At 40.5% G+C, this 25,736-nt stretch overlaps 1 protein-coding gene across 1 annotated transcript in view; it reads right to left on the reverse strand.

Moving 5' to 3' along the window:
• Window positions 1–347: 347 nt before the first annotated feature.
• Cdh17 (cadherin 17) overlaps window positions 348–25,736 on the reverse strand; it is a 64,379-nt gene continuing 38,990 nt past the window's right edge. Inside the window, exons 10-18 of the mRNA XM_048782800.1 lie at window positions 25,203–25,418; window positions 21,786–21,862; window positions 19,693–19,884; window positions 13,842–14,086; window positions 10,014–10,144; window positions 7,659–7,898; window positions 2,776–2,892; window positions 2,529–2,642; window positions 348–969 (exon numbers count right to left, since the gene is read on the reverse strand). Of these exons, the coding sequence (XP_048638757.1) occupies window positions 869–969; window positions 2,529–2,642; window positions 2,776–2,892; window positions 7,659–7,898; window positions 10,014–10,144; window positions 13,842–14,086; window positions 19,693–19,884; window positions 21,786–21,862; window positions 25,203–25,418 (1,433 nt within the window). The 3' untranslated portion in view covers window positions 348–868. The remainder of the gene's footprint in view (window positions 970–2,528; window positions 2,643–2,775; window positions 2,893–7,658; window positions 7,899–10,013; window positions 10,145–13,841; window positions 14,087–19,692; window positions 19,885–21,785; window positions 21,863–25,202; window positions 25,419–25,736) is intronic.

The following is a 25,736-nucleotide window of genomic DNA, read 5'->3' on the forward strand; positions in this document are numbered from 1 at the left end:
AGTGGCTTGGGAGACAGACGGGAGGATTGCAAGTTCAAAGCCAGCCTCAGTAATGGTGAGGCGCTAAGCAACTCAGTGAGACCCTGTCTCTAAATTAATACAAAAAAAGGGGCACTCAACCACTGAGCTACATCCCCAGCACCCACCCCCCCACCCCCCAAAAAAAACATGCGCAGCATGTAAGCATGTTAGGAAATGAGTAAACCTGGGTAGTTGTGGTTCCTGTACCCAGGTTTATGAAATTGGCCCTTATAGAAACAGGGCAACTGTGTTGGGTACCTTCTGAGGTTCTATGCCATTCCTTAGCTGGAGGTTGTCCATCAAAGAGTAGAATCAGCCACATTGGGTTCAAGGTGGTTAGTAAGTAACAGTTTCTGTTCATAACAAGAGCCAGGGATGCTCTTTTATTTTTTTTTCTTGGGTCCTCTTTGTTCTTTTGTTTGACAAATGTTCTCAATTCAGTACTATACCCCAGGAGATACGGACAAAGGGGGCACAAGATGGAATCAGAGAAAGCTTAAATGGAATCCAGAAAGTTCTGTGGAAGACAGCTGATAATCTCCTTAATGAAGCAAAAATGTACAGAATATCTAATCATTTCATCTTTTCCTAAGGGGAAAACACATTTTTGGTTTGGGTTAAGTAGCTAGGTTTTTTTTTTTCTTTTGGCAGAGGGGAAAAAAAGTCATGGGAAATGGAAAAAATCTCTAAGGTCTATAGCACATGAAATATCTAAGTAGTAAAATATTAAAGGGCAAGAGGGAATATCTGTAAAATATATATATATAGTACACATGTGGATGAAAAGATTGAACAATAGTCATTGTAAGAGCACTTGGTATATAAACTCGAACATTCCTTTTCAAATTCAGCTTCTCAGAGGCTGGACTTCAGTTGTCTGAGCATTTTCAACATTATCTTTGCCTTTATCATTCTTCATGCGGATAAACACAACTGCTAAAATTATACCTAAAAGAGAAAACCCAGGGTCAAATAGATGGAATCTTCAGATGAAAAGTAGAATCTTCTTAGGAAAAAGTGACTCACACACAGCTTCATTTTTGTTTGTGGTTCAACAATGTTTCGTTGTCCTAGTGAACAAGGGACTCTAGACATTGGCTTTCTTGGATAAGTAATCACTTGATATGACTGGGAAGTTGATAAACACTAATATCTAACCTGGTGGCTTTCACTGGCCCTCTATGAGGGACTATAGCCCAATGTCCTACACTCCTGCGTGGATAAGCTTCTAACAGCATTCCTGAACTTTGTACATATTCAAATAGTCCTCCTCCATCAGAACAACCACAGAGCTGTTCTGAGCTACTCGCCCACTTACAGCCTACTTTTATTGTGTCTACACAAAATATACATTTTCTTTGACACCCTCCTTGTAGTTCCAGCCTAAGGAACTATTAAGGGACCTTAAGTAGACTGCCTAAGCTTTCTGGTTTCTCCCATCTCTGAACTCCTACAAAATTACATTGTACACCTTAGCACACATGTTGCTACTATGAAAAGAGAAAAAAAAAACAAAGTAAAAAGAATACTCACAATAATCTCCATTCCCCTCTTTATTAGAGAAAGTATGTGAAACTGTATTAACCCCTTCAGTCAGGTGCATGTGTGGTGAGGGTAACAACTGAAAATGGTAATTACAATAGTAGGCGCTGAGTTGTTGCCAAAGAGCGAGCCAAGGCAATGATGCAGTGGAGCTATTTTGGGTCATAAAGAATCAGGGTCCAGTCGTGAAAATATACAGAGGGCAGTTTTGTCACATTCCAGGCATGTCAGCACCTCCAGTGGAAAGCTAATGTCTACCTATTCCAATAATGGCAGAGACTCTACCTCTGCGTCCCCCTAACCCTGGCCCAAGCATGCTATGACACCCATAGCTGGGCACTGCAATGACTTTTTCTTTCGTCATGAAATCTGGGTAACTAGCCTTAGAATATAATAATTTATGCTTTAAAGCTTGATAGGGTTTGGAGCTTTATGTCCCTCAGGGGTTCATGGTGCTATGGGGAGGTGGTGAGATCTTTGAATTAGGGTCTTGTGGAAGAAAGGTCTTCAAATCCTTCAGGGAATGCCCTCAACGAGGACCATGGAACCCCAGCCCTTTCCTCCTCTCTCATTTGTCCCCTGCTATGAAGTGACCAGCTTGGCTCTGCCACCCACTTCTGCCACCACATGTTCCCTCCCCATGGACTCAAAAGCAAGAGGTCAATCAATTATGGATTGGAACCTCTGAAACTGTGAACCAAATAAATCTTCTTAAGTTATTATCTCCAGGATTTGACACAGTATTGTTAAGCTGACACAAAGCCTCTTATATTCCCAAACTAAAAAGGCAGTGATATGTATAGGGTTACTTAAAGCAATCTCTCCAAACCAATAAAGTTTGATGTGGTTGGTTGGAGATCTCCGACTTGTGCCTAGCTTGCCATGTGAGCATCCACCCAAGCAATCCACCAAGGCAGTCACTGAGAAGAACTTGTGTTTCTGAGGCCTAGAGAAGCTGTACTCACCAATGACTAGAAGGGTTGTCAGGAGTATACCAACTGCCATAGCTACAGTGGGCCTCCCTTCCTGTGTATCTACTGGCCGGAAACAACTTCCTTCCACGCATGGGCAGAAAGTAACTGAAAAAAACAGAACATTATTTGGTAGGATTAAATTGCAAGTACATGGTGCAAATTCTACAAAGTCAAAAATTCCTTTAAACTGCTCATGTTGACAGATAATATCTTAAGTTGCCTGCAGTAAAATACCCACCTGGTAAGAAGACAGTCCCTTCCAAGGGTGGCCGACCCTCATCATTAATGCTGATGGCGATTTTATAAAGTCTTTCTTCAAAGTTTGTGTGCTTGGTGGAGAGTCTGGCATGAGTACCTGTCAAAACAGGGGAAAAGTGAATGAATGACATGAAAACACAACTTCTAGATCCCTGGCTCACCAAGAATAGAACTCAGCTTTGTATTGTATACAAAGTTGGGAAGTGGTTAGAGATAAGTTAAATTACCCAAAGCCATCACATACATCCTTTGAGTATGTTGTCTCATAATGCTGAATGGTTAAAGCATCCTTTAAGTTCTCAATTCATGATTTCTAGGTAGAAACAAATACAATTCTTTCTAGTAGTTGGCTCTATAAGCGTTGCCCTAAACACTCAAGTAGCAAATATTAAGTGACACACGGGGTTAGATTCCTGTGAGCTGTCAGTCACAACATTTTAATCAAGTGATGAACATATTAGTGTGTTTCCTGCCTGTTTCTGGCTAATATCTTACTTAACATATACTGTTGACTCATTAACATTGAGCTCACAGCCAGCAGTGTCACAACCCCCACCTGAAGGCAGCTTATCTACCATGTGTGCCTTCTCTCTAAGGTACATCACAGCCTTCTTTTACTTGGAACACTAGTTGGCCCTTCACTCTGCTTTAGAGCCATTTAAATAACAAAATCCCCAAGGAAGAGCAGGAACATTCCCCAAACAAGGCTCTAAGTAGGTTGCTAAAGAACATTTGCCAAGAGTGTGAGCAAAATCCAGAGGCCAAGCATCACCTTGTTCATCCTCGGCTGGGAGTATGCATTGTGCACTCTGCAGGGGTCCGTGAATGCAAAAGCCTTTATTAAGTATTGGTTTGGGGGTTATAAATCTTAGCTAGACAATGATTTGTAAATATATAACCTATAAGTAATGAGAATTGATGTCTACAGCATGGTGTGTAGAGAGTACGGAGGAGGGAACATCTGTAGAACTGATCCTGAGTTTCTAACCTGCTCCTCCTAAGCTCTGTGACACTGGTGAGTCATAGCATCAATAGCCCTGAGAATCTCTTCAAGTCCTGAAATAAGGGGATGTTATCTCCTCGTTCAGAGTACTTCCCTTTTCCATTCTTTTAGTTACTTTGCATTCTTAATGTTCTATAAGACTCACATTTCTAGAGACAGTTTTGATCTTGTTGCAACTCCCTATTCATATACATGCCTAGAAATTTTCCAGAGTTTGGTGAAAGACTTTTAGATTTCAAATTTCAAAATTATTTTGGCATACACTTTCATTTCTAGAAAAGATGGAATAACTGGGATCAGATTTAGCCAGATAGATGGCAAAAGAACAAATTATGAAACCATAGTTTCAAAGACATTGGCTTTTAGACAACAAAGGACAACCATCCCTGAAAAATAGATGATGTAAGTCCTACCATTGCCTCTAGCTTACTACTTTAAAAGGTCCAGGCGTGACCTTGAATTGAGGCAATGGAGCTGAATAAGGAGATGGATATTAAGGCAACTGGAGTTCACAGAAGCAAGTACCTGGGAGACAGCACCTGTGTACGTACTAAAGTCCTTAACCAAGTATTGGTCAGACTGTATACATAAGGTAGCTCCATAAGACTGGGGAAAGAACCCCCTAATAGAACAATTAGAACAATGTTTGTGAACTCCCAAGAACCAAAAACCTCATAATTCAAGGGGCATCAGACAGAGTTCACAGAAGGGTTTTGCTTCAGACATTTGGAAAAATTAGCTCTAAAATAGATCATTGCCCTTGTCCTGCCTAACCAAACAAAATTGTTTAAAACTGATGCTTTCATGTTGTTTTAAAACACTTTCCAAGTAACTGAAGCTTAAGATAATTATGGGAATATAAAAACATTCAGCATCCAAATAACTTAATAAAAAAAATGAGACATCCAAGAACAGAAAAATGAGAAAGCAAGATGTCAAAACTGACCCAGAAATGACACATCATGAGAACGGTGGACAAGACAAGTTACTGTGGTCATATTCTCTTTAGGAAGCTAGAAGAAAGGTTGAGAATGTTATATATAGACATGAAGACCCAAATTAGAGATTAAAAACTAAACAGTTTGAGATTTTCTGAAAAAAAGATGAAATTAACATCAAATTGGGGGAAAAAAAAATCAATGAATTTAAAGTTGCATAAGCTATTAAAAATGGAGACAAACCAAAAAGTTAACAGGGTATCAGTGAGCTCTGATGGACTTCAAGTGGCTTAAATACATGTATTGATTGCATTTCTGAAGAGGAAGGCAAAAAAATATTAAAAATATTAAATAATGAGTAATATATTTCCAATTCTGATGAAAACTCTAAGCCCTTATTCCAGAAAATCGGTAAACCTCAGGAACAAGAAAAATAAATAAAATTACACCATGGCAGGTAATCAAGTTGCTTTAAAGGAAAACGGTCTCAAATTTTTAAAGTAGCTCAACCATATGTTCTCCAGTCATGATAGAATTAAATGAGAACCAGAAAGATGTATAAAAAATTCTCTAAATATTTGGAAACTAAACACAGGTCACAGAAGAAGTCTAAAGAAAAACTCTTTTGAACTAATGAAAATGAATACAGAGTATATAAAACTTTGCAGAATGCAGCTAAAATAAATTTATAGCAGATAAATTTATAGCACAAAATGCCTGATAAAAATTTTCTAATTGCTGCAGCTTCTACATTAATTTTATTCTTATTGTGTTTAATACAATAAGAACAAAATTAAGAAATAAGACCTAAACAATCAAATACAAAACTGATGAAATCAAAAGCTGGTTCTTCAAGTGTTTGAAGCACTAAGTAAGCCTTACAGAAGTTGCAGTTGTCATTAAAAGAGTTCATCAAATGCTCTAGATTTCATAATTTTATGGGTTATTTTCTACCTTAATGTATGTGGTAGCAATACATTTATTTACCAAACGTATGATCCACAGAGAGGTTGTACTGAAAGAAAAATAAAATGGTTCAAAAAAAAAAAAAAAGCTGGTTCTTTGAAAATGCCAATAAAATTAAATTTCTAGCTAGATTTATCAGGAAAAAACTTCTAATGTCAGAATGAATGACATCACTACAAATCTGCAGATAGTAAGATAATAAAATATGAATAACTGTATACCAACCCATTAGACAAGTCAAACATAATACATTATTTGAAAGATGTAAAAAAAAGCTCAACCAAAAAGAAATTGAATTTGTCATTAAAATGTCTTCTTCACTAGTTAAGTCCTCTCAAATTTTAAAGAAAAACTAATACCAATATGAATCAGTGGTTAAGAACCCCTGGGTTTAATCACAGTTTAAAAAAAATGTGGACAGGAAGAAAAGTGTCCATTCCAGACAACAAAACTTTCTAGGTAGAAAGATCTATGGAACCTGAAAAGTAAATCAGCAAAGTTATAGGATATAAAATCAAAATCCAAAAATCAATTTTATTCCTGTATTTTAGAAATATGAATATTAAAATACTACTTAAAAGAGCATCAAAAATATGAAATAGGGGAAATTTTTCAAGAACTATACACTGAAATCTAAAACTTGCTAAGAGAAATTAATGGAGAACTAAATAACATGGCAACATATGCCTTGTTCCCAAACTAGAAGACTCGCCAAAGTCCCATAGATTCAGTACAGTCCAATCACAATCTCTGCAGGCTTCTCACAGTAGAAATGGACACACTACATCCTGACATCTACATAGAAATGCAAACCAGTTAGAAGAGATTACACAATTTTGAAAAAGGATAGTGGGAAAATTATTCTACCTAATCTCAAGACTTATAGAGCCATGGTAATCAAGATAGACACAGATCAATGAAACAAAGGAAAGTTCTGAAACAGATCCATATATATACGCCCACTCAATTTTTGCCAAAGTTGCCAACATAGTCCAGTGTGGGAAAAGTACAGTTTTTAAATGGTGTTAGCTCTAATAAAAATATGCCTTGATCTTTACCACATATTCTATATAAAAACAGATGAATTATAGAGATGCATGAAAGCTAACTATAAAATTCAAAGGAAGAAGACAGTGAAAAATTTTAGTGACCTTGGAATTGGCAAAATTTTTTCAACATTAGAAAAATTATACCAAGTAAATCAATAAATAATTTAAAAAGCTTTAAAATCTTAAAACACTGCTGTAAGAAGAAAATGCCATTTCCTGGGAGAAAATATTTATAAAAGATCTGTGCTGGAAAATGAAATTATATTATATACAAATTACATTATACTGTATGCATGTATGAAAATGAATCCCACTACTGTGTATAATTATAAGGCACCAATAAGTTTTATATATATTTTTTTTTCAAATAGTAACTTCTGGAAGTGGAGAGCGACTCACAATTTTAAATATCGGACAAAGCACATGCATCTATTACATGTATTTTTAAATGCCTACAATTCAACAATAGAAGCCAATTTTTAAAAAAATGGAAACAATATCTGACCACAAACTTCACCACCACAGTTAAATCAGCTCACAAAAAGATGCTTTACTCATTAGACATAACGGAAATATAAATTAAAATCTTTTAAGATGCTACTCTACACTCATTAGAATGGCTAAAATTAAACTGAGCATAGCAAGTGTTAGGGAGAACTCTGGATCACGCTCATACATCAATGGGAATATAAAATGTTAATTTGGGACACAGTTTGACAATTTCTCAACTGACTTAGCCATTCCATTCCTTGCTATTTAACCAAGAAAAAAAATGAAAGGACATATCCCTACAAAATACTTGTGCATAAATGTTTCTTTCTGGAACATGGAAGCAGATCTGTGTTGAGGCAAAAACTTCATTTCATCATCTATCAATGTTTTCCTCAATAGAGTTTTGACAACTCACCGTTGATTTTGGAAACTTCCCAATCATTTTTTAAGTTTTCACTGCCAAGGGCAAATGTAAACTGGGGACCCCGAAATGACTGCTGGTCATCATCAGTGGCCTCAAAAATGACACTTCCAGGTGCAGTGAGAGGATGGCAGATAAACAGGCCCGTGTAGTCCTTGACGAGCCGTGGGGGGTTGTCATTCACATCCATGAGAGTCAGGTGGAAATTTGATGTGGACTTCAAAGATGACCCACCTAAGAAATTTAATTATTGGAATATGGTATCAGCATGCTCATTTTCTTCTCAGTAACAAAGAATATTTCTTTTTTTAAAAGGCATTTTTTAATGTCTAATGAGGTGTAGAAAGAAACTTTTAGTAATAAAACCAAGCTTTTGATTCTAAAAGTTCTGTGCTAAATGTCACATTTCAAAATATTTCTTTAAAAAAAAAACTATATATTTACGGGTGAGAAGACTGAGGTTCAGAAGTTGTGTGGCCTACCCAAGCTCACACAGCTAGTGAGTGGTAGAAAGGCTTCCGATCCAGGAGTCTAATGCCCACAGCCTTCATGACTCCTTACCACTACTTAGGCATAAAAGTCCAGTTTTCTAAGCCTCAGTTCTTCCGCTGAGAAACATGTAGCTTTGTGAGAATCTCACATGTGCGTGAATGTTCTAGAAAAGTCTGCACAAATATTTATCATGCTATAGAGATGAAAAACATGTCCTCTGCTGCATGGCCAGTTGGTAGCTGTGTGATCTTGGTTAAGTTTTTTAATTTCTCAGTGCATTGGTCTCCTTGGCCATGAAACGTGGTCCGCTGTAGAACCTTCCGATGTGTTACATGAGGAGTAAGTTGTTATGCTAAGTGCGTGGAAAGGGACAATGGGTGCAATGTAAACAGGGATCATCTTTTCCCTGCCATCAAACAAGATTCCAGAGTTTCCCTCTGCTTCAGTTCCAGTAAGCCCTGTTTTCTTGCCCCTTCTCTGATTCCAGGAAAGCCTGTTTTCTAGCTTCTCAACTGTCTTCTACACCCTGGCTGCTCTGCACCAGAGAAAAATCCCCTGGTGTTCTTGAAGTCATTTTGTCTGTTTACTTTGTTTCAGTGCCAACAACTGAAAATGGAACGGGGTTTTGGACTGTGGTCTTGAATCCTGAGACTTATAAAATGTGAGAAGCCCTTCGAACACATAGAAGTGAAGTGTTGATCCCCAGGGCATGACGTAGGGGAGCATGAGGCATAGGAGCTCCGCCAGAAACTTCCTGCTGATTAACAGGGAGCTTTTAAATCAAGAGTTAAACGTATACAATGTGATAGTGGAATGCACTCAACCCGAGGCGAGGGACAGGGCCCGTCCACTCGCACGTTCGTTCCAAAATTGGCACTCAGTTCTGCATCTCTGCCTGCTTCAGTTTAACTTGATTGCTGTGATTTTTCTTCTTAATCTTTTCACCTATGTGGTCCATTTCTATGATTCCCTTCTCTGTTCCCCATTCCAGCCTCCAAACTCAAGCTTCACATTTTTTAAAATGTATTTACGGTCTAAAGCTATATTTAGTAGTAATTTGTTCAATTCTCTTTTTTTGGTAAGCAACATTGATATCGCTACTAGTTAATTACAGCATCTGATCTGCATAATTCCTACTGTACATTGGAAAAATTCATTTAAATGCACAGAAACTCCAATTTTAGTCACCAGCCTTATCACTCACAAATATACTATTTCTGTTTACTTTCATCTTACTCTTGAAAAATCCCCTAGAATTCAACATTCAGAACCAGTGGGCAACACCTATCAACCACAATTGAATTAAATGGATGCAAAGATCATGTAGAGATGGCTCAAGCATCCTGAGCATATCTGTGCAATAGTCTTCTTTCAAAAGTTCACCCTGTTTCATCACAACAGATACCCTGGCCTCCCCCAACCTACTGAAGCAGAATCTCCAAAGGTGGACTCCTGGCTCTCTATTGCCAAGCTTGCCTGGTAATTCTGATGCATATCAAAGCAGAAAGAATTCCATAAAACATTAGAAGCAGAATTTCACAAAGGGTAAAACCTGAGGAGCTACAATGTAAGCCTCAAGGACAAGTCAGAGGACCACTGGTCTGACTTGGCTCCCAGGAGACATCTACAACTCCTACTTTGGAGCCCCCAAAGAGAGAGCAACATCCCTGAAGCCCGGCCAGCCTTCAGGGACACAGCTTGTTTCTGCCTTTAACAAAACCAGAGAGAGGGGAGTGTTCCTACACTTTGTCCCCTTCTAGTTGTTCCAGTATGGTGAGTTTCTCACTCTCTTTTCAGTTTTATTGCTCATTTCTATTGATGCATCCCGCCCCCCTCCACCCGATTTATTTTGCTTACCTACTTCAGTGGCCACGACTTGTACCTGATACACACTTTCTGCTTCCCTGTCCAGCGGAGCCACACTAAAGATCTCACCAGTGACGGGGTCAATTTTAAGCCAACCTCTTGTGTCGCCGCTCAGTGAATATCTTCATAAAATGAACAGAGCAGAAAGCCGCATGACTATGCGTCAAAAGAAAGTTTGCACACTGCCACACTATGTCTACATTATTACTAGTATATTTACACCATTAAAAGACTATCTCATCTTTTCAATTGCAATATCACATCTTTCAAAGGATTTGCTCATCCTTGCAAAGTGGCGTTTGCTTTTTAGGAAAGGTCTAGTTGCAAGTGTGGTAAGAACATTTTATACATTCCTGGTAATCAAAGAACACAAGTTAAAGCAACCTGGAAGCAGATTTTAAAATCTCTCAGCAAATTGCCCCCTCTAAGGAAACCGGAGCACCCAGTGATGGAGACATTGGGTAAAATGGGTAGATAATCATAGACTGCTGGTGACACCATGAATCTCTCATTCAAGAAACATCAGTTGAGAGCTTACCATCAGGCAGCACACCAACAGAGGGTTTATGCCAGTGGAGGAGGCTGACACAGAAACAGGTAATTACCAAAAAGTGTGGTAAATACAATGGAAGGGGTCCACTGGCATCTCAGGAAAATTTATGGCAATCTGAGAAGTCTTTTCTGAAGGTGATGTTAAGACAGGCAAGAAGGGTGCTTCAAGCAGGACAGGTTGCACAAGCTAGAGCAGAGAGGCCAAGGATAGCTTGCTGTGTGAGACGCAACAGCAGTGCTGGAATACACACTGAAGCAGGGGATGGAAAGAGATGAGGCCACAGATTTGAAGGTTGTCCCAGAGGGAGGGGAGGGCGACCATCCTATGGTGGTAAGTGGAAATGGAACCCATTGGGAGAGGTATGAAAGACGAATGTGCGAGATAAGCCCCGAATCACAAGAAGACCAATGAGTACAACACATCAAATCCATAGAGATGTGCATATATTTAGACCAAATACTCTCTCTCTCCTGGAACATTTACCTAAACCTGTGATAGAAGTTAAAAAAAATTAAATGCTCACATATATTCAAAATATTTTCTATGATGAAAAATGCTGAAAACAGCCAACTTGTCCAGGAATAAAAAAATGATCAAAATTCTGCTTAAATTTTTCCCTTTTAAGTATACTGTATATGCCAACCACAGTTACATGGGTGCTGAACAAGAAATCCTCTGTATTTGGATTTCACTGTGAAAGAAGTGAGAACTTTTCTGAGGGCTTGGAAAGAGGAGTTGGGTGATTTGGCTTGCTTTTTAAAAAATATTATTAGGTATGCATGATATTATATATATAAAATGTCAAAATTTATTCTAATGTATACATATATTATGGATTATAATTTCTCATTCTTCTGGTTGTACATGATGTAGCATTACATTAGTCGTGTAATCATATAGGCAAATAGGAGAGTAACTTCCTATTCATTCTACTATCTTTCCTATTCCCATACCCCCTTCATTCCCCTTTCTCTAATCAAAAGTACTTCTATTCTTCCCTATTCTCCCCCTTACTGTGAAGTAGCATCCCCATATCAGAGATAACATTCAGCCTTTGTTTTTTGGGGGGATTGGCTTATTTCACTTAGCATGATATTCTCCAGCTCCATCCATTTACTAGCAAATGCCATAATTTCATTTTTGTTTAAGGCTAGATAATATTCCATTGTGTATTTATGCCACATTTTCTTTATCCATTCATCTGTGGAAGGGCACCTAGGTTTTTTCTGTCTTTTAGCTATTGTGAATTGAGCTGCTATAAATATTGATGAGGGTGTGTCACTGTAGTATGCCAATTTTAAGTCCTTTGCATATAAACCAACAATAAATGCTGGTGAGGATGCAGGGAACAAAGTACACTCATACACTGCTGGTGGAACTGCAAATTGGTACAACCACTATGGAAATCAGTATGGAGACTCTCCAGAAAACTTGGAATGGCTTGCTTTCTTTAAAAGCTCACTGTGACTGCAGAACAGTACAGGGGATGGTAGGAGCAAGGGTGGCTTCAGAGCTGAGAGGTCAGTGGCTTAGTACATGTCGGAGGGAGTGAGAATCATTAGGATTCTGGGTATATTTCAACAAAAGAATCTATTACATTTTCTGATGGATTCTAAAATGTATGGAGCTGGAGAATTAAATTATCCAAGCCAAAACTTGAGGCATCCCTAATTCTTTACTTATTACTTGCATCTGAACGGACTGATCATTCCTAAGATACTCTTTTCATTTGTCCTTCAGGACCATGTCTTGCCCAGTCTCCCTCACTGACCTCAACTACCCAACTGCAACTTCCTGGTATGTAGATGCTTTCCCTGATCCATCAGAGAAATGTTCTTAGTTGTTTTAGTTTTCTCCCCCTTAAAAACTAAAATTTTTGTTCACTCGTTTTGGACCAACGATTTTTATAGCATTTTCAGGAAGGAGGTAGAAGCATTTGTTAGACAATACATCATGGCTGTATAATTTATAAATTTTTCTCCCCAGCATAATCTGTGACTGATAGTATAGCATAGATACTGTGCTTTATATCTAGTAGAACCTGTTTCTTTCTCTCTTTACAAAACTGGAGAAGTAGAGTGTAAAACAGCAGATGCTAACTTTTCTCCTAGCTTTGGTTTGAGTTTGTCCCCCAAGGGTTCATGTATTGGGAGGTAGGGTCTTTGGTCAGTGGGGCAGAGTGAGAGATCCTTGGGTCAACTGGCTAGTGCCCTCAGAAGGGATTGTGTAACCCCGTCTGTCCAGCTTCCTACCAGGCAATATGATGTCTTCCCCTCGCACAGGCTCCTGCTGTGATATCAGCCATGAGGCTCTCAGCAAAGCCCAGCCAATGCTGGTGCCATGCCCTTGAACCTTCCAAACTATAAAGTTAGCCTGCCTCAGGTATTTGGTTATGGTAATAAAAAATGGACTAATGTAGGCCATGACTGATAATCCAAAAAGATCTTAAAATTCATTCTAAATACCTAAAGGACAGCTCAACGGAATGAATGATTACCCTCAGAAATTTAGAGAAACATGGGAAATTGTCATTTATAACCACATGCATATCAGTTAAGTCACACTAGTGGCAAAACCAATATTTGTTATGCTCTAGCTACAGAAAATGTCATACAGTAGAAGCAAAAGATCCACGCTCAAGACCTCTCCATATGCTTAACTGTACGATATTAAAGACTATACCATTTAGTTATATATATATATGTACATATCTTGAGCAAATGATCATTGCACATTTTTAAGGCAAATCCATATGAGTCCTATTCCACTTTTAAAAAAATGACTGAGCACTGGTAAGATGGAAATTTCTAACACATTTTGTTTAGCTACCTCACCTTGAGCATTGGCTCCTCCATGGGTGGGGTATGGAATGCGTTTTGCTGCCTAGACAAGGTCTCTAGAAAGCCTAAGAATGTAAGCGTCCTGCAACCAGAAGATTCTCTTAACTACCTACAGTGGCCTTATCTGTTTAGTTGGGCTTTTGCTTCCTTCTATTTCAGGCTGGAACCTCTTCCCAGCCTCTGTGACTGGCTTAGACACGGGGCCTGGCTCTGGCTCACCCAGTGTGTAGGAGGTGAAGTTCACGCCTTCCACTCACCAGCCCTTGGCTGGAGCCAAACCTGTTGTTGCCTGGTCAAGGCCACAGACCTGCCTCTGGCTGCTGGGTCAGGAGACAGCCCTGGAGCCAGTGCAACTTCCCCTCCCTCCTCATCCCCTTTGGCTGTGGTTGCCCCAGGCCACAAGGCCTACCCAGCCCTATTTTGTACCTGATGTTCAGACCCTCAGGATCCCTGGCAGTCACGTTGCCCACTTTAGTGTTAATGGCAACATCCTCTCTGACTTTTGCTTGGAATACATCCTGGGAAAATACGGGTGCTTCATTCACATCTGTTAAAATAAGCTTGAACGAGGCAAAAGAGCTCGCGTTGTACGTCACACCAGATACAAGAGGCTCAGGGTTTTCTGCTTTGAACACAATGTTGGAGAAGGCTGCTGTTTCAAAATCAAGAGGCTGGAGAGAGAGAAAAAAGAGGGGTTATATTCCATACCTTACAAGGATCATTCCCTCTAAACCTTTAAAAATCTCATACAGAGTAGTAGTTCTTCAATCCAGCATCAGTTGTTCTGCCTCTCAGAATAGTAGAACCATGAAAAAGTCTTACCTGCAGAGTTCCAATATGCTAACGTGCATTGTGACTTTCCTCAAAGGCACTCGGCCCTGGGAAACTTCATTCATTCACCAGAAACTTATTCATTTTCTCAAGACAGTTCTCAGAGGATGGTTTGTAAAATGCTACAGAGATTCCTACTTTGTATGGAGAAATCTTTCCAGGTGACCTCAGGACCCAAGTTCCCAAATAAAAGACTTTAAACTCGGGGAGGATGGGAAAAGAGAGCAGGTAAAATAAATAGATGATTTGCTCTCTTTCCAGGCCGTACCGGATGCGACCAGGAACAGAAATCAAGAAACCAGTTTCAGTTTAGGATGAAGAAGAATTTAGCAGGTAGGATTACCAATAATAGAAAGAGCTGCAAATGGTAAGTTCCCAGCTCTGGAAGTTTCCAGGCACAGGCTTAACAACATGTGGCAGTTAGCACAGAAGAGAAAAAAGAAAATTATCATATAAGCATATAGTTCTATGGGACCTGTATGGTCTCTCTCAAAGCAGGGTCTCCAAGAACCTATAGGGGAATTCTCCTGCCAAGTATAGACAACCCCAGCTGAGGCCTTCTTAACTAGGCTACAGCGGTGGCTGAACCCTCTTGGAACTAAAATCTAAATATTTTTCTGTAATGTATATGTCTTTTTTGGAGAGGAGGAACTTTATGATTCTCAAAGGGACCCCAAAGTATGAAGGAACCAATGACCAACAGATCTATCTTGGGTAATGGAAACTGCACTACACTATTCACTTTTCCAAGATTTCTTGATGAACTGACCTTAAAAACTAAAATTAAAATTAAAAATTAAGGTTTAACACGTGCAATATCTTTTCATGAAGAGAAAAACTGAAGTGGGATGGCAGTGGCCAGCTGCCCTTCCAAACAACTGAAGCTATTCTTCCACTCCACCAGGGTTTGGCTCAATGGTGTCCTCCTCATGTCTTCCCTGATTATTACCCTCTAACTGTACCTAAACCAGGATTCTAATGGTTAGTGAGGATCCAAAAACACTAAACAGTTTTCTAAGAGGAAGAATTATGTTCCTCCTCACCTCCCACCTCGTCCCTGACATGCAGTAGCTGTAGTATGTTGGTCAGGATATGCAGTGAGAAGAAAGGTTTGGGGCTTGAGGGCTCCAGTGGAAAGGAGACTCTGGAGGCCATTCCTTCCTTCTAGAAGCCCTTCTCCCCATGCACAACTATGCCTTAGTTTAGGGCAATGAGAAGACTGTCTTGTGAAAGAGGAAGAATTATGTAACTCATAGTCATTTGAGATAGAAAAAGCACTGACATTTTTTTAAATGATATAAAATTCTATAAGCCAGCCAGGGTGTGAAAGGGGTTGTTCCTAGAAATAAGCACCTACTATCTGCAAAGAATGGCCCCTTGATGACCTCTTGATCACTGCACATATCCGGTGGGACCCTCACTTAGAGGCTCATGATCTCCCCATCTCAGGGCATGATGCTAATGGTATCCAACTGAAATATAGCCCTGGTAGATGCAGAAGGAAGGTCCCAAAGTCAAGACTAAAGGACAAAAATAGATGGGACTTGAGATTCATCAACCACCCTACCATGTGGGCTAAGGACACACTCTTTGTTCCTTATGGGTACAGTCAAGCCCAGTCTCAGGCAGGTGGCAGAGGAGGCCTGTCCATCCTCACCACCCAATGGATCTTCAATCTCCCGACTGGCTTTTCCATACTATCTCTATAGTCCAAGAGGCAAAGGGATGAAGAAATGAGAAAGTATTTCTGCAAGTGGGAAGCAGCCAGTTACCAGAATAGAATGTGTGAGACTGAGAGGAGACAGAGATGGCTGTGTACATCAAGGCAAAGAGCTGGGCCTTTGATTGTCAAGGTCAGATTCCCATCTTAGAAAGATGGCTCTAGGAGCAATTGCATGAGGGCTGGGTTCAAACCAGAGAATGGACAAGAGTCAGGAGACAGTATCAGTGCCCCTTATACATTTAAGGAATGGGAGGGACTAATGACAAAGGAGCAGCCTGACACTGGCTATTCCATCTGCTTTACTTCCACACTTGAATAACGCCCAACCAAATCTGCCAGGGAAAGAATTAGAAATGAAAGGTACTAAATTAGCAAATGATAATTCAGCAAAGCGAAATCAGGGCCAAGTCTCATCAAGCCACACTATGGCCTTTCATGACAGGGGGTGTGCGGCAAAGTCACGTTAAGAGACCATCACAGCCTTTTGGGATGCACCCATCAGGTAAACTAAAACACCTGCTCCTGTCACAATGTGCCTGAGGGGTCAAGCCAGTGATTTAGATGCAACATGGAAAAAAAGGGCTGAGGAAGAAGAGCCGAGATGGGGGATATTTAACATTTTCACCCAAGGCGGGAGATGAGAAAGCGGGCACATTAGGTGACACTGGAACTGGTTAAAAAAATAGTCATGAATCAAGAATTCAAAAGTACCAGCCACAATGGAGCAGGGACAAAATTTGCATTTAAAAATTCAAAGCAAAACCCTGAGTTTCAAGGAAGGGGGTCCCAGAAGAGGTATGATGACCCAGGCAGGGCTCAAAGAAATGTCCTTCCTGATCAACACCTGCTTAGCCCCAGAGCCATGAATTTCTGCAACTTGCTTAATCTGAAGAATCGCTTGGGGCATTGTCAAAACTCTTGGTTTCCAGGCTTTCCCTGGAGAGGCTGAAGCAGCAGTCCCTGGCATGCCATTCGACTCTTAAATCAGGCAAGTTTGGTCCCCTTAGGCAAGAGGGAAAGCACACCTGTCAACAGATTCCCAGCTCTATTCAATCAGAATTAAGGTAGTGCCAGACATTTATATAGTTGGCTACATGCAGGATGCTGTGTGAAAAGCTCTATATGTATTTTCACACTTCATTCTACACTATCCTTATGAGACGGTGCTACCATTTTACCCATTTTTATAGAATGGAAAACTAGAGGACTGCAAGGTTACATCATTTGGTCAAGGTCACAAGTGGCAATGCCAGGCCTTGCAGAAATCACTTCCTGAGAGGACTCAGAAGCCTAGGCCAAATTCCCAGCTCTGCCATTATGGGGAAGCCTGACATATTACTGTGAACTTGTCTATATAACAGGGCTTACTCCTGCCTCCTTCCATCAGGAGCAGTGTGAGAAGTACAGGGGACAGGATCCTTCATGAAGGAAAATGATGGAAGTTGTCAGGCATGAGTTCCTCAGTGAAATTTCCTTGTAATTCAGAGAAGAAAAATCTCCCCCAGGATAGAGCTCTCTAGGGATTAAGGGAAGATAGTGACCTGCCCACCTTTAATTCAGATAATAGAATTCTGCCTCTGATAGGTTTCTTAATCATAATTCTGAGAACTGGGGACATCTCAGTGACACAATGTTTGTCTAGCATGTGTGTGCGTAGTGCCTTGATGGCTTCATAGAAACACAGAAATAAGACTAAGGCCTCCTTAAGAAACCACATTATGGAGTCTTTAATTTAAAACACTTTGGCAAAAACAGTAGGAACACCCATATTAGTCACTTTTTCTGCATTCTGTGGGCTGACATTTGGTGTCTCCCGGTCTAGAATCCACACCTGAGGGTTGGTTTTTACTCAGCATTGGAAACATCTTAATTTGAGGTCCATACCCCAGAGATAGCTACTACAGTCCTCCAGCTAGCACCACCTCAATCAGCACTGGAAGTCTTGTTAATTTGCAAAGTGATCTTACAAGAGATTTTCTTAGTGATACTTTTGCTATTAAAGCTCCTTAGTCTGGCTGAGCATGGTAGCATATGCCTGTAATCCTAGCAACTCATGAGGCAGGAGGATCACAAGTTCAAGGCCAGCCTCAGCAATTCAGTGAAGTCCTAAGCAACTTGTTAAGGCCCTATGTTAAAAAAAAAAAAAAAAAAAAAAAGTAAAAAGGACTGAGGATGTAAGCACCCATAGGTTCAATCCCTAGTACAAAAATAAAAATAATCCAAAATAAATTCTGAGTTTGGTTACAGAGACGGTCTCTCTCTTGGGACTGGGTCTGTAGCCCAATGGTAGAGCAAGTGCTCAACATATGAGGTCCTGGGTTCGATCCCTAGCACTGCCAAAAACTAAAAACGGCAACAAAAAACTTTCAAAGACTGCCTCTCTTGAATTTTGCCAACAGGTGCATACATCTTTGGCTGGCCCAGCAGCTTGTACTGAACAGTGTTCCAGGGCTCTAGTTCTAGATCTATTCTCAAGATCACCTTCCTTTGCATGGTCAGACAACTCCTACTGCCTGAGTACTGTTATCACAGTGTCCAAAGGACAGAAAGCTTGGACTTCTGAGGCCCAAACCACAGGTTGAATAATTGTGATGTGACTGTTAGTTATATACAGGAAAGATTTCAAGTGCTCCTTCAGTTAAGCAAAATTTATTGAACTGCACTATATGCTAGGCAGTATTCTAAACATTTGAAATACAACCACATACAGAATAAGGATGTTTGGTCAGAGGCCTGCTCTACTGTAATAAACCAGCTCATGTCAAGACTGCATGGGAGGCTACCAAAGCTCTCACCTACCACAAAAAAAATTGAGATTATCAACTTCTCCCTAGAAGTGTCCATTCACCAAAAGTAGCCAGATTAGCTTAGGTTGGTTCACAATAAGCCATCCTAAAAAATGCTGATAATGTGGGAATCATTCTTGTTGAGATGGGTAGGTCTCTATCTTCCCTTAGATCACTAGAGAGCACTGGTCCTGGGGGAGATAAAGCTGCCCTTGTCCTATATAAAAGAGGCACACCAACATGCTGCCTAGCCACCCACTCAGACACAGCCTTCTGCTTTCCTTCTGAGATTCTTTGTCTCCAAACAGAAGAAGAGAACATAATGGCGTCTTTTTCAATGTCGGCCTTTCACAGAATGCTGGACTTCCACTAATCCAAACACAAACCTCTCCGCTGAAACCCAGTGCAGCCTTTGTCAGAGGAGGGACATATGACAACAATGTCATCGGCATTCTGAGATGCAGTCCCAGGCTTGATTCAGCACTAGCACTTTTCCCTCTTTGAAATAATTTCATAGAAAATGAACTGAAGCATTTAGTCTTTATTATTAGCCTTAACTTGCAGTTTTCCTTTATTCTGGCTCAAAACTGTCCTCCAGAACCTTCCTTTACAGCCTCCAGCCCACTATACTGCAATCCTTCTGCAGTCAGCCACTCTTGCAGATTCTCTATTGCTGTACCTCTGGGCCTTTTTAATTATAAGTATTCTCTGTCTCCCCAAGGAAGGCCTTAAGTGTACTGGATGACAGAGTACTACTGACAAATGAGTCATCTTGTGAACCTGTCACGTAGACTAAGGAGAAGAGGAATAACTCTGCCAAGAGTCTACCACCATGCCTGAGAGGTCACTGCAAATGTGTCCCCTTTGCTGATGTCTTCACACAATCGGAAGTAAATTAATACACCAAAAAAGACAAATGCATTAAATGGCCATTTACCTTTTTGATTGTGACATATCCTCTATTGGTTTGGGGATCTGTGTCAACCCCCAGTCTTCCTTCACTGTCTCCTTGTATAATCCGATACAGGATTTTAGAACTTCCAGTAAATGGCTCATCAGCATCAGTGGCTTGAATGGTTAAAATGATGGTCCCAACCGCTGTGTCTTCAGAGAGAGTCACGCTTCCATACTGTAGAGGAAACAAATAATGAGAATGTCCTTGGCCATCAAGCACAGTTGCCCAAGGGCAAACTTGTCCCCGATTTCAGAATGGACACAAGTCATAGTTTGTACTGACATTTACCAACCATGTTTTTCCTATTGATGAATATGTTGTGTTTGATTTTAACAGTCATATTCATGAACCAATACCCATGGTACAGAGTACATTTCAGAGACCCACTGGCAGGATTCCCAGACAGAATCTCACTCTGATATCCAATGTTGAATAACCGTCATGATATTTTAATAGCAATAATAAATAGCTACAATATATTGAGTACCTACAATGTGACAAGCACTCTGCATCTATTAATTTTGTTCATTAATTTATTTTAATGTATTTCATACATTATTTTAATTCTTAACCAAGGAGTAGAGCTTAAAAGCTTGAACTTGGGAGTCTACATACTGGGTAAAGTTGCCATTTGTTAACTGAAGGACCTGAAGCAAATTACCTCCCTTGAGTGTCAATTTGATCATAAGTTTAATGGGGACAGTAATAGAATCTATGTCATGCTTGCTGTAGGTATTAAGAAAGATAATGCATCTAAAGCCGCTGAATATCTGGTACATAAGTAGGGCTCGAAAAATGTAAGAAAGGTAGTAGCTATGTTATCTCCCTTTGACAGAGGAGCAAAGGATTGGACAGGTTAAACCCACCCAGGATCACACAGCTAGTGAGTCCCAGAATCAGGATTCAAACCCCTGTGTCTCCAACTCCAAAGACGATGCTGTTAGTCACTGGTGTGAACCATTCCCCAAGTCCCTGAAACTTCCCCAGGTCATCTCTCCTGATCTTAAAGACGTAACTGGGAGGACCACCACAATGAAGGAAGCATATTCTCTCCCCATAGCCAGATCTGCATTTCTAAGCTTTTGAGACATCCAGAGCAGAATTTTTACCTTCAATCTAAATATTGTCTAGATGAAATGCAGGGAAATCACAATATTGGGAAAGATAAAAATGCTCAAGAAATGGAGCCTGAGAAAAAAACCCATTCTTTATTTTATACTTGCTTAACCTTGCCTCTTGTCGAGTTCAGTCATACCTCTTACCATTCCAACCCCCATCATACATCAATCCCCTTCTTTGTCACAGCCTTGTCCCTATTTTGATTTATGAACATCATGAGAAGGCTCTGGGCCGCCTCATAACTGACTTCAAACATGACATAACAATCTAGCCAAATGGGTGTCTCTATCCTTCAAAATAAACAGACATTCCTTTGAAGGGAAGCAGTGGGAAAATCATCAGCAAATCTCATGCCTGTATTAATGACAAAAAACAGTAATTTGCATTTTTCTTGATGTCTATATTGAGCTTTTCTTTATGCCCAATTCTCTTCCTAACTCTTGCCAATATCTCGAGCACATCTTTTTCTTCCATTTAATCCAGACATTCAATTCTTCTTTCTCTTACCCAAATATTGCAAAGTGAGTTAAGTCAACAGTATTCCCCAAAATTAAATTTGACTCAAAAAACAAATTTTGGCTTGGTTGAGAACTACCAATAATCTACTAATTGTCCAGTACACACACACAAAATCTACAACAATAAACGGCAAACAACCACTCGATTCCTTTCAGTTTGACAAAGATTGTGGTTGTAGTTTTTAAGCAGCTCTTTGAATAAATGAGCTGTTGGCAGGAGTTGATAAACATTCGTTCCCAGATCCTGTAACAATGAATGTTATTGTTCCCTAAAGATTTTCACTAAAGATGGTGCCTGTGTTTATTACTGGTTCACTGACCAAGGCTACCTGTCAGGTCTGATATGTTCCTTAACTATAATCTGTGCTTCTATCCCAGAAGTCAGGATTTAGTAACATGGACAAAGCAAAGAAAAAACAAATGGTCTCAACTACTCACATCTGACTTTTCAAAGATGGGAATCTGATCATTGATATCAATGACATTGATTTGCACAAAACAGGAGGTCTTGAAACCTGAAAAACAGTCATATCACAGAAATTTTCATTGCATTAAATCATGCATTAAAATCAGAAACCTGTAAGGAAAAATTGGCAAGAGACGTGACAACCGTAGCCAAAATTTCACAACTGACATGCAATTTGTGTGGAAAGAGGATGGATGCTCTCTCTGTTCCCCACCTGCACCCTCAGGCATGGGAAGTGTGCGCTGAAGAAAAACCAAACAGAAGTTCTCCTGGGCTTTCCATCGCCCTCCACCTGCTCTCACCCTAGGGAAGGCTTGGCCCTGAGGAAGATGGTTTTTTCTGGGAAGAGCAGCCACCCTTTTCCGACTAGCGAAACATAAGCCATCTTCAGTGTCCTGTGTAAAACTATCATTCCAGAAAGCCTTCTTGAGGCATCCCAGGAGTCGTCTTTCCTTCTTGAAGCAGTTCTGTCCTACATCAGCTCTGTCCCCTGGGATGGGAGATTCAAGGGCACCAACTCCCTCCCCTCCAAGTCAGGGAGAAAGTAGTACAATTATCCAAAGGAAGCTATGAGATAACTTGTGGAACCCTGAGGAAATGGCACAGGCTTTGAGGTGTGGAGCTGACAAGCCAAAGACCCCGTCAGACAGCAGGTAGATCCTAGATCCAAAATCATCATGCAGTGAAGGTGGGGATGGGATGCCCGAGGAGAGAGCCAGAAGGAGAAGCAAAATGACAGGTTCTTCCTAGGGGTTTCAATCCCAGCATACCATAATGGATAATGGTTAAGCCTCTGGTTCTGCGATCCCACTTATCAGAGGTGTGAATGTGGGTGTGTCTCTGTGCCTCAGCTTATCTACCCAAGGTGGATAAGCATAGAATCAAGGTTCTCGTCACAATACAAATTGTTAGTGACGTCCCTGTACCAGGCACCATGTTAAGTGTCTGCTTTACCCATTTCATCTTTACAATAACTTCATGATGTAGTTGCTGTGATCATTCTCATTTAAAAATGGAGGAAGCCAAGGGATACAGAAATGAGGAGCCTCTCCCAAGGCCACACAACTAACTAGTGGTGGGGCCAGGATTCAAATCCACATGCTGCTTTTGTCCTCCCCATGCACTGCCTGCTCTGAGCCCCCAGGACTGATTTATCAACATCATCAGTGGATGTCACTGCCCTATGGGCAACAGTTGGGTTCTGCCAATGGGAGCCCCCACAGGACTGGGGAAAGGGGCAGGAGGAAAGTGACTGAGGTGTCCCTCTTTCCTGGCTACCAACTAAGGTCTTGCTCTCCTGGGGAAAGCTTCCTCCCTTCACCCCTTCAGGCTTCAAAGCAGTCAAAGCTTTCTTCCCTGCTTCACACCTCCTATTGGTCTCCCTTAGCCCTGCCCATGACCTTTACAAATAATCCTTGTTTAACATGTTTGGTTACTCCTTTTGAGAAGGTCATTCATTTTCTGCTGGGATCTTGACAACTATACACAGGTGGTCTAACTCTAGAGCTTGTACTCCATGCATGGAACAGGATGCCAGGGGTACTTTAATAATAATCTAATTATAAGCAGGCCAACATAAAGTTGGGGCCAGTCCCCCAACATTTGCCGATCCCAGGTCCTGAACTTGCTGGCCCCACTGACTTTGCAAAACCTTTCTTTGGGCCAGCAGTGGGTCTTCCACTTAATCCAGGAGGGCCATTAATATAAAACTAGGTTAATTATAGCCTCATCTAATTAGTACACAATTGGGCATTAATTCCATCAATACACACATACTTACATATAGATATATATTATAATCTGGTCCATGTTTTCTCTAGATGTACTCATGCACACAAATTTGTAACTTGATTTCTACTTTATACTCCAATAATCTCAAACTACCTCAGGTCCTGATGTCTTTGCAGGTGGGATCCCCACTCCTCAGTAAGTCTTACACTTTTGTAACTTGTCATATCTATTCTTCAAAACTTAGGTCAATGATACTCTTGCAGAAAGCCTTCCCTGCTCTCTCCCTCCTCTGTGAGCTGCCTTGTACATGTCCTTACAATTGATTGATCCCAGAATGAGCCCTCCTTGAGGACACTGGATCTACTTTAGCTGTGTCTCCTCAATACCTTGACCAGTACCTCAAATAAGGTAAATGATAACTGCTGAAAGAATGGATGACTAATAGTGTCAAATTGTCACCTCTTCATTGAGACAGATGGTTTACTATACTGACTTCTGTTGTACTTCTTAACATAGTACTAAACAAATATTTGACCTTCAGTATTTGCCAAATTACTGGGTTCTAAACATTCTGCACTGGGAACCCGCTCACCTCTCCCAGTACATCAACTTCCATGGAAAGGAGAGAGATGTGAAGTGCAGAGTGGAACAATGCTTTTTTTTTCTCCTTGCCTATATAACCAGTGCTATCTAGCATAATAATTACTGAATTCCTTGGCAATCTAGAATTCAGTGCTAATTAACTCAAAGAAGGATTTTCAACCTCCTAGAAGTCTGAGTATCCCAGAAATGAGTCTCTGAATAAGTATTTCTGCATTTGCACACAATTGTCTAAGTGTATGCTTGAGAATGCAGTTTTCATCAGATCCTCAGAAAGCCTTGTGACCCAGGTATTAAGAACTACTTGTTTTGAAAGTGTACAAAGAGCAGGGAAGAAAGTCTCCTGCACTGTCAAATGACCAACTAGAAGCTGGCAGGAGAAAATAATACCTCCCACTTTCATACACAAAGCCCATGGAGTCTGAAGGCAAGAACTGGGAAATACAGTTAATTTCCTCTTATCAGGATGGCTGTAAAATTGTGCCTGGCAAAACTATCAATGACTAGGATATTGATTGATGATTGCCCTAATGCTAGGCTACAAAATCCAACACTATATTTGTAATAAGGCCTCATTACCCACAGGCTGCCCCGCCAGTTATTAAGCAAGGCAGTGATATGAGGATGGGCTCATTTTTAGAGATAATGTATTTTGGACTCCCAGACAGCCATTTGGAACTTTTCTTAGACCACTCAGTGGTCTAGGGTATTCCCATCAGTCTTCATCCCCATCTCCTTCAATCAGGGTCAGGCTTACATTGCAGTCTGCTGACTCTCCCTTTCCATTTCTTCTCAAAGGCATCCCCTTCAGGATGTACATTTAGTCCCATCTTGGTGTCTGCTTCTTGGAGGATGCAGAACAACACAACAATGTTACCTGAGCTAGAGCTCTGGCCTTTATGAAAACACCCGCCTCTGTGTTGCATGATTTCACAACAGAAGCAAAGAATTCTTAAATGGCATCCTTTTGTAACGTAGCCAGGCACTGGAGCAGCCCAACAAATCAGAACTGGAAAGAAGGCAGGTATTTGTACTCATGACAGCAGATGGATACTCACCTGGGTCGGACACCTCTACTGTTAGGTTGTACTGAGGAGTATCTCGCTTCTTCAAAGCCTGTTTAGCTAACTGGAGCTTTCCTGTATATTCCTCAACCAGAAAGAGTCCATCTGTGGGAATTTGGGGGGTTTGTGCCACAATTTTATACTTTAAAATACTATTGATAGTGTTTTTTTCATCCATGTCACTGGCAGTAAAGGTCCCAATGCTGCTACCTATGGAGAGAAAAAGGAAGAAATCCATTCATACTGACTCCATGGATTCTACTTAAAAATGGTTTCACAGGATAAGCAGGTTCCTAGAAAACACTGTAAATAATTTTTGGTATAAAGACAAGGATTTTAGGTTTATTTTGGTTTCCTTAACCCTTCCCATAGTGTACTGTGTTGAACACTTTAATTATCAGTTAGCCAGGGCTGCCGTTAACTACCATGGACTAGATGGCTTAAAAGAAATTTATTTTCTTAGTTCTGGAAGTTTGAGTTCAGGGAGTTGACAAGATTGCTTTCTTCTGAGCCTCCTCTCTCCCCGAC

The sequence above is a fragment of the Marmota marmota genome, unplaced genomic scaffold, assembly GCF_001458135.2.
Source record: "Marmota marmota marmota unplaced genomic scaffold, marMar, whole genome shotgun sequence".
NCBI lineage: Eukaryota > Metazoa > Chordata > Mammalia > Rodentia > Sciuridae > Marmota > Marmota marmota.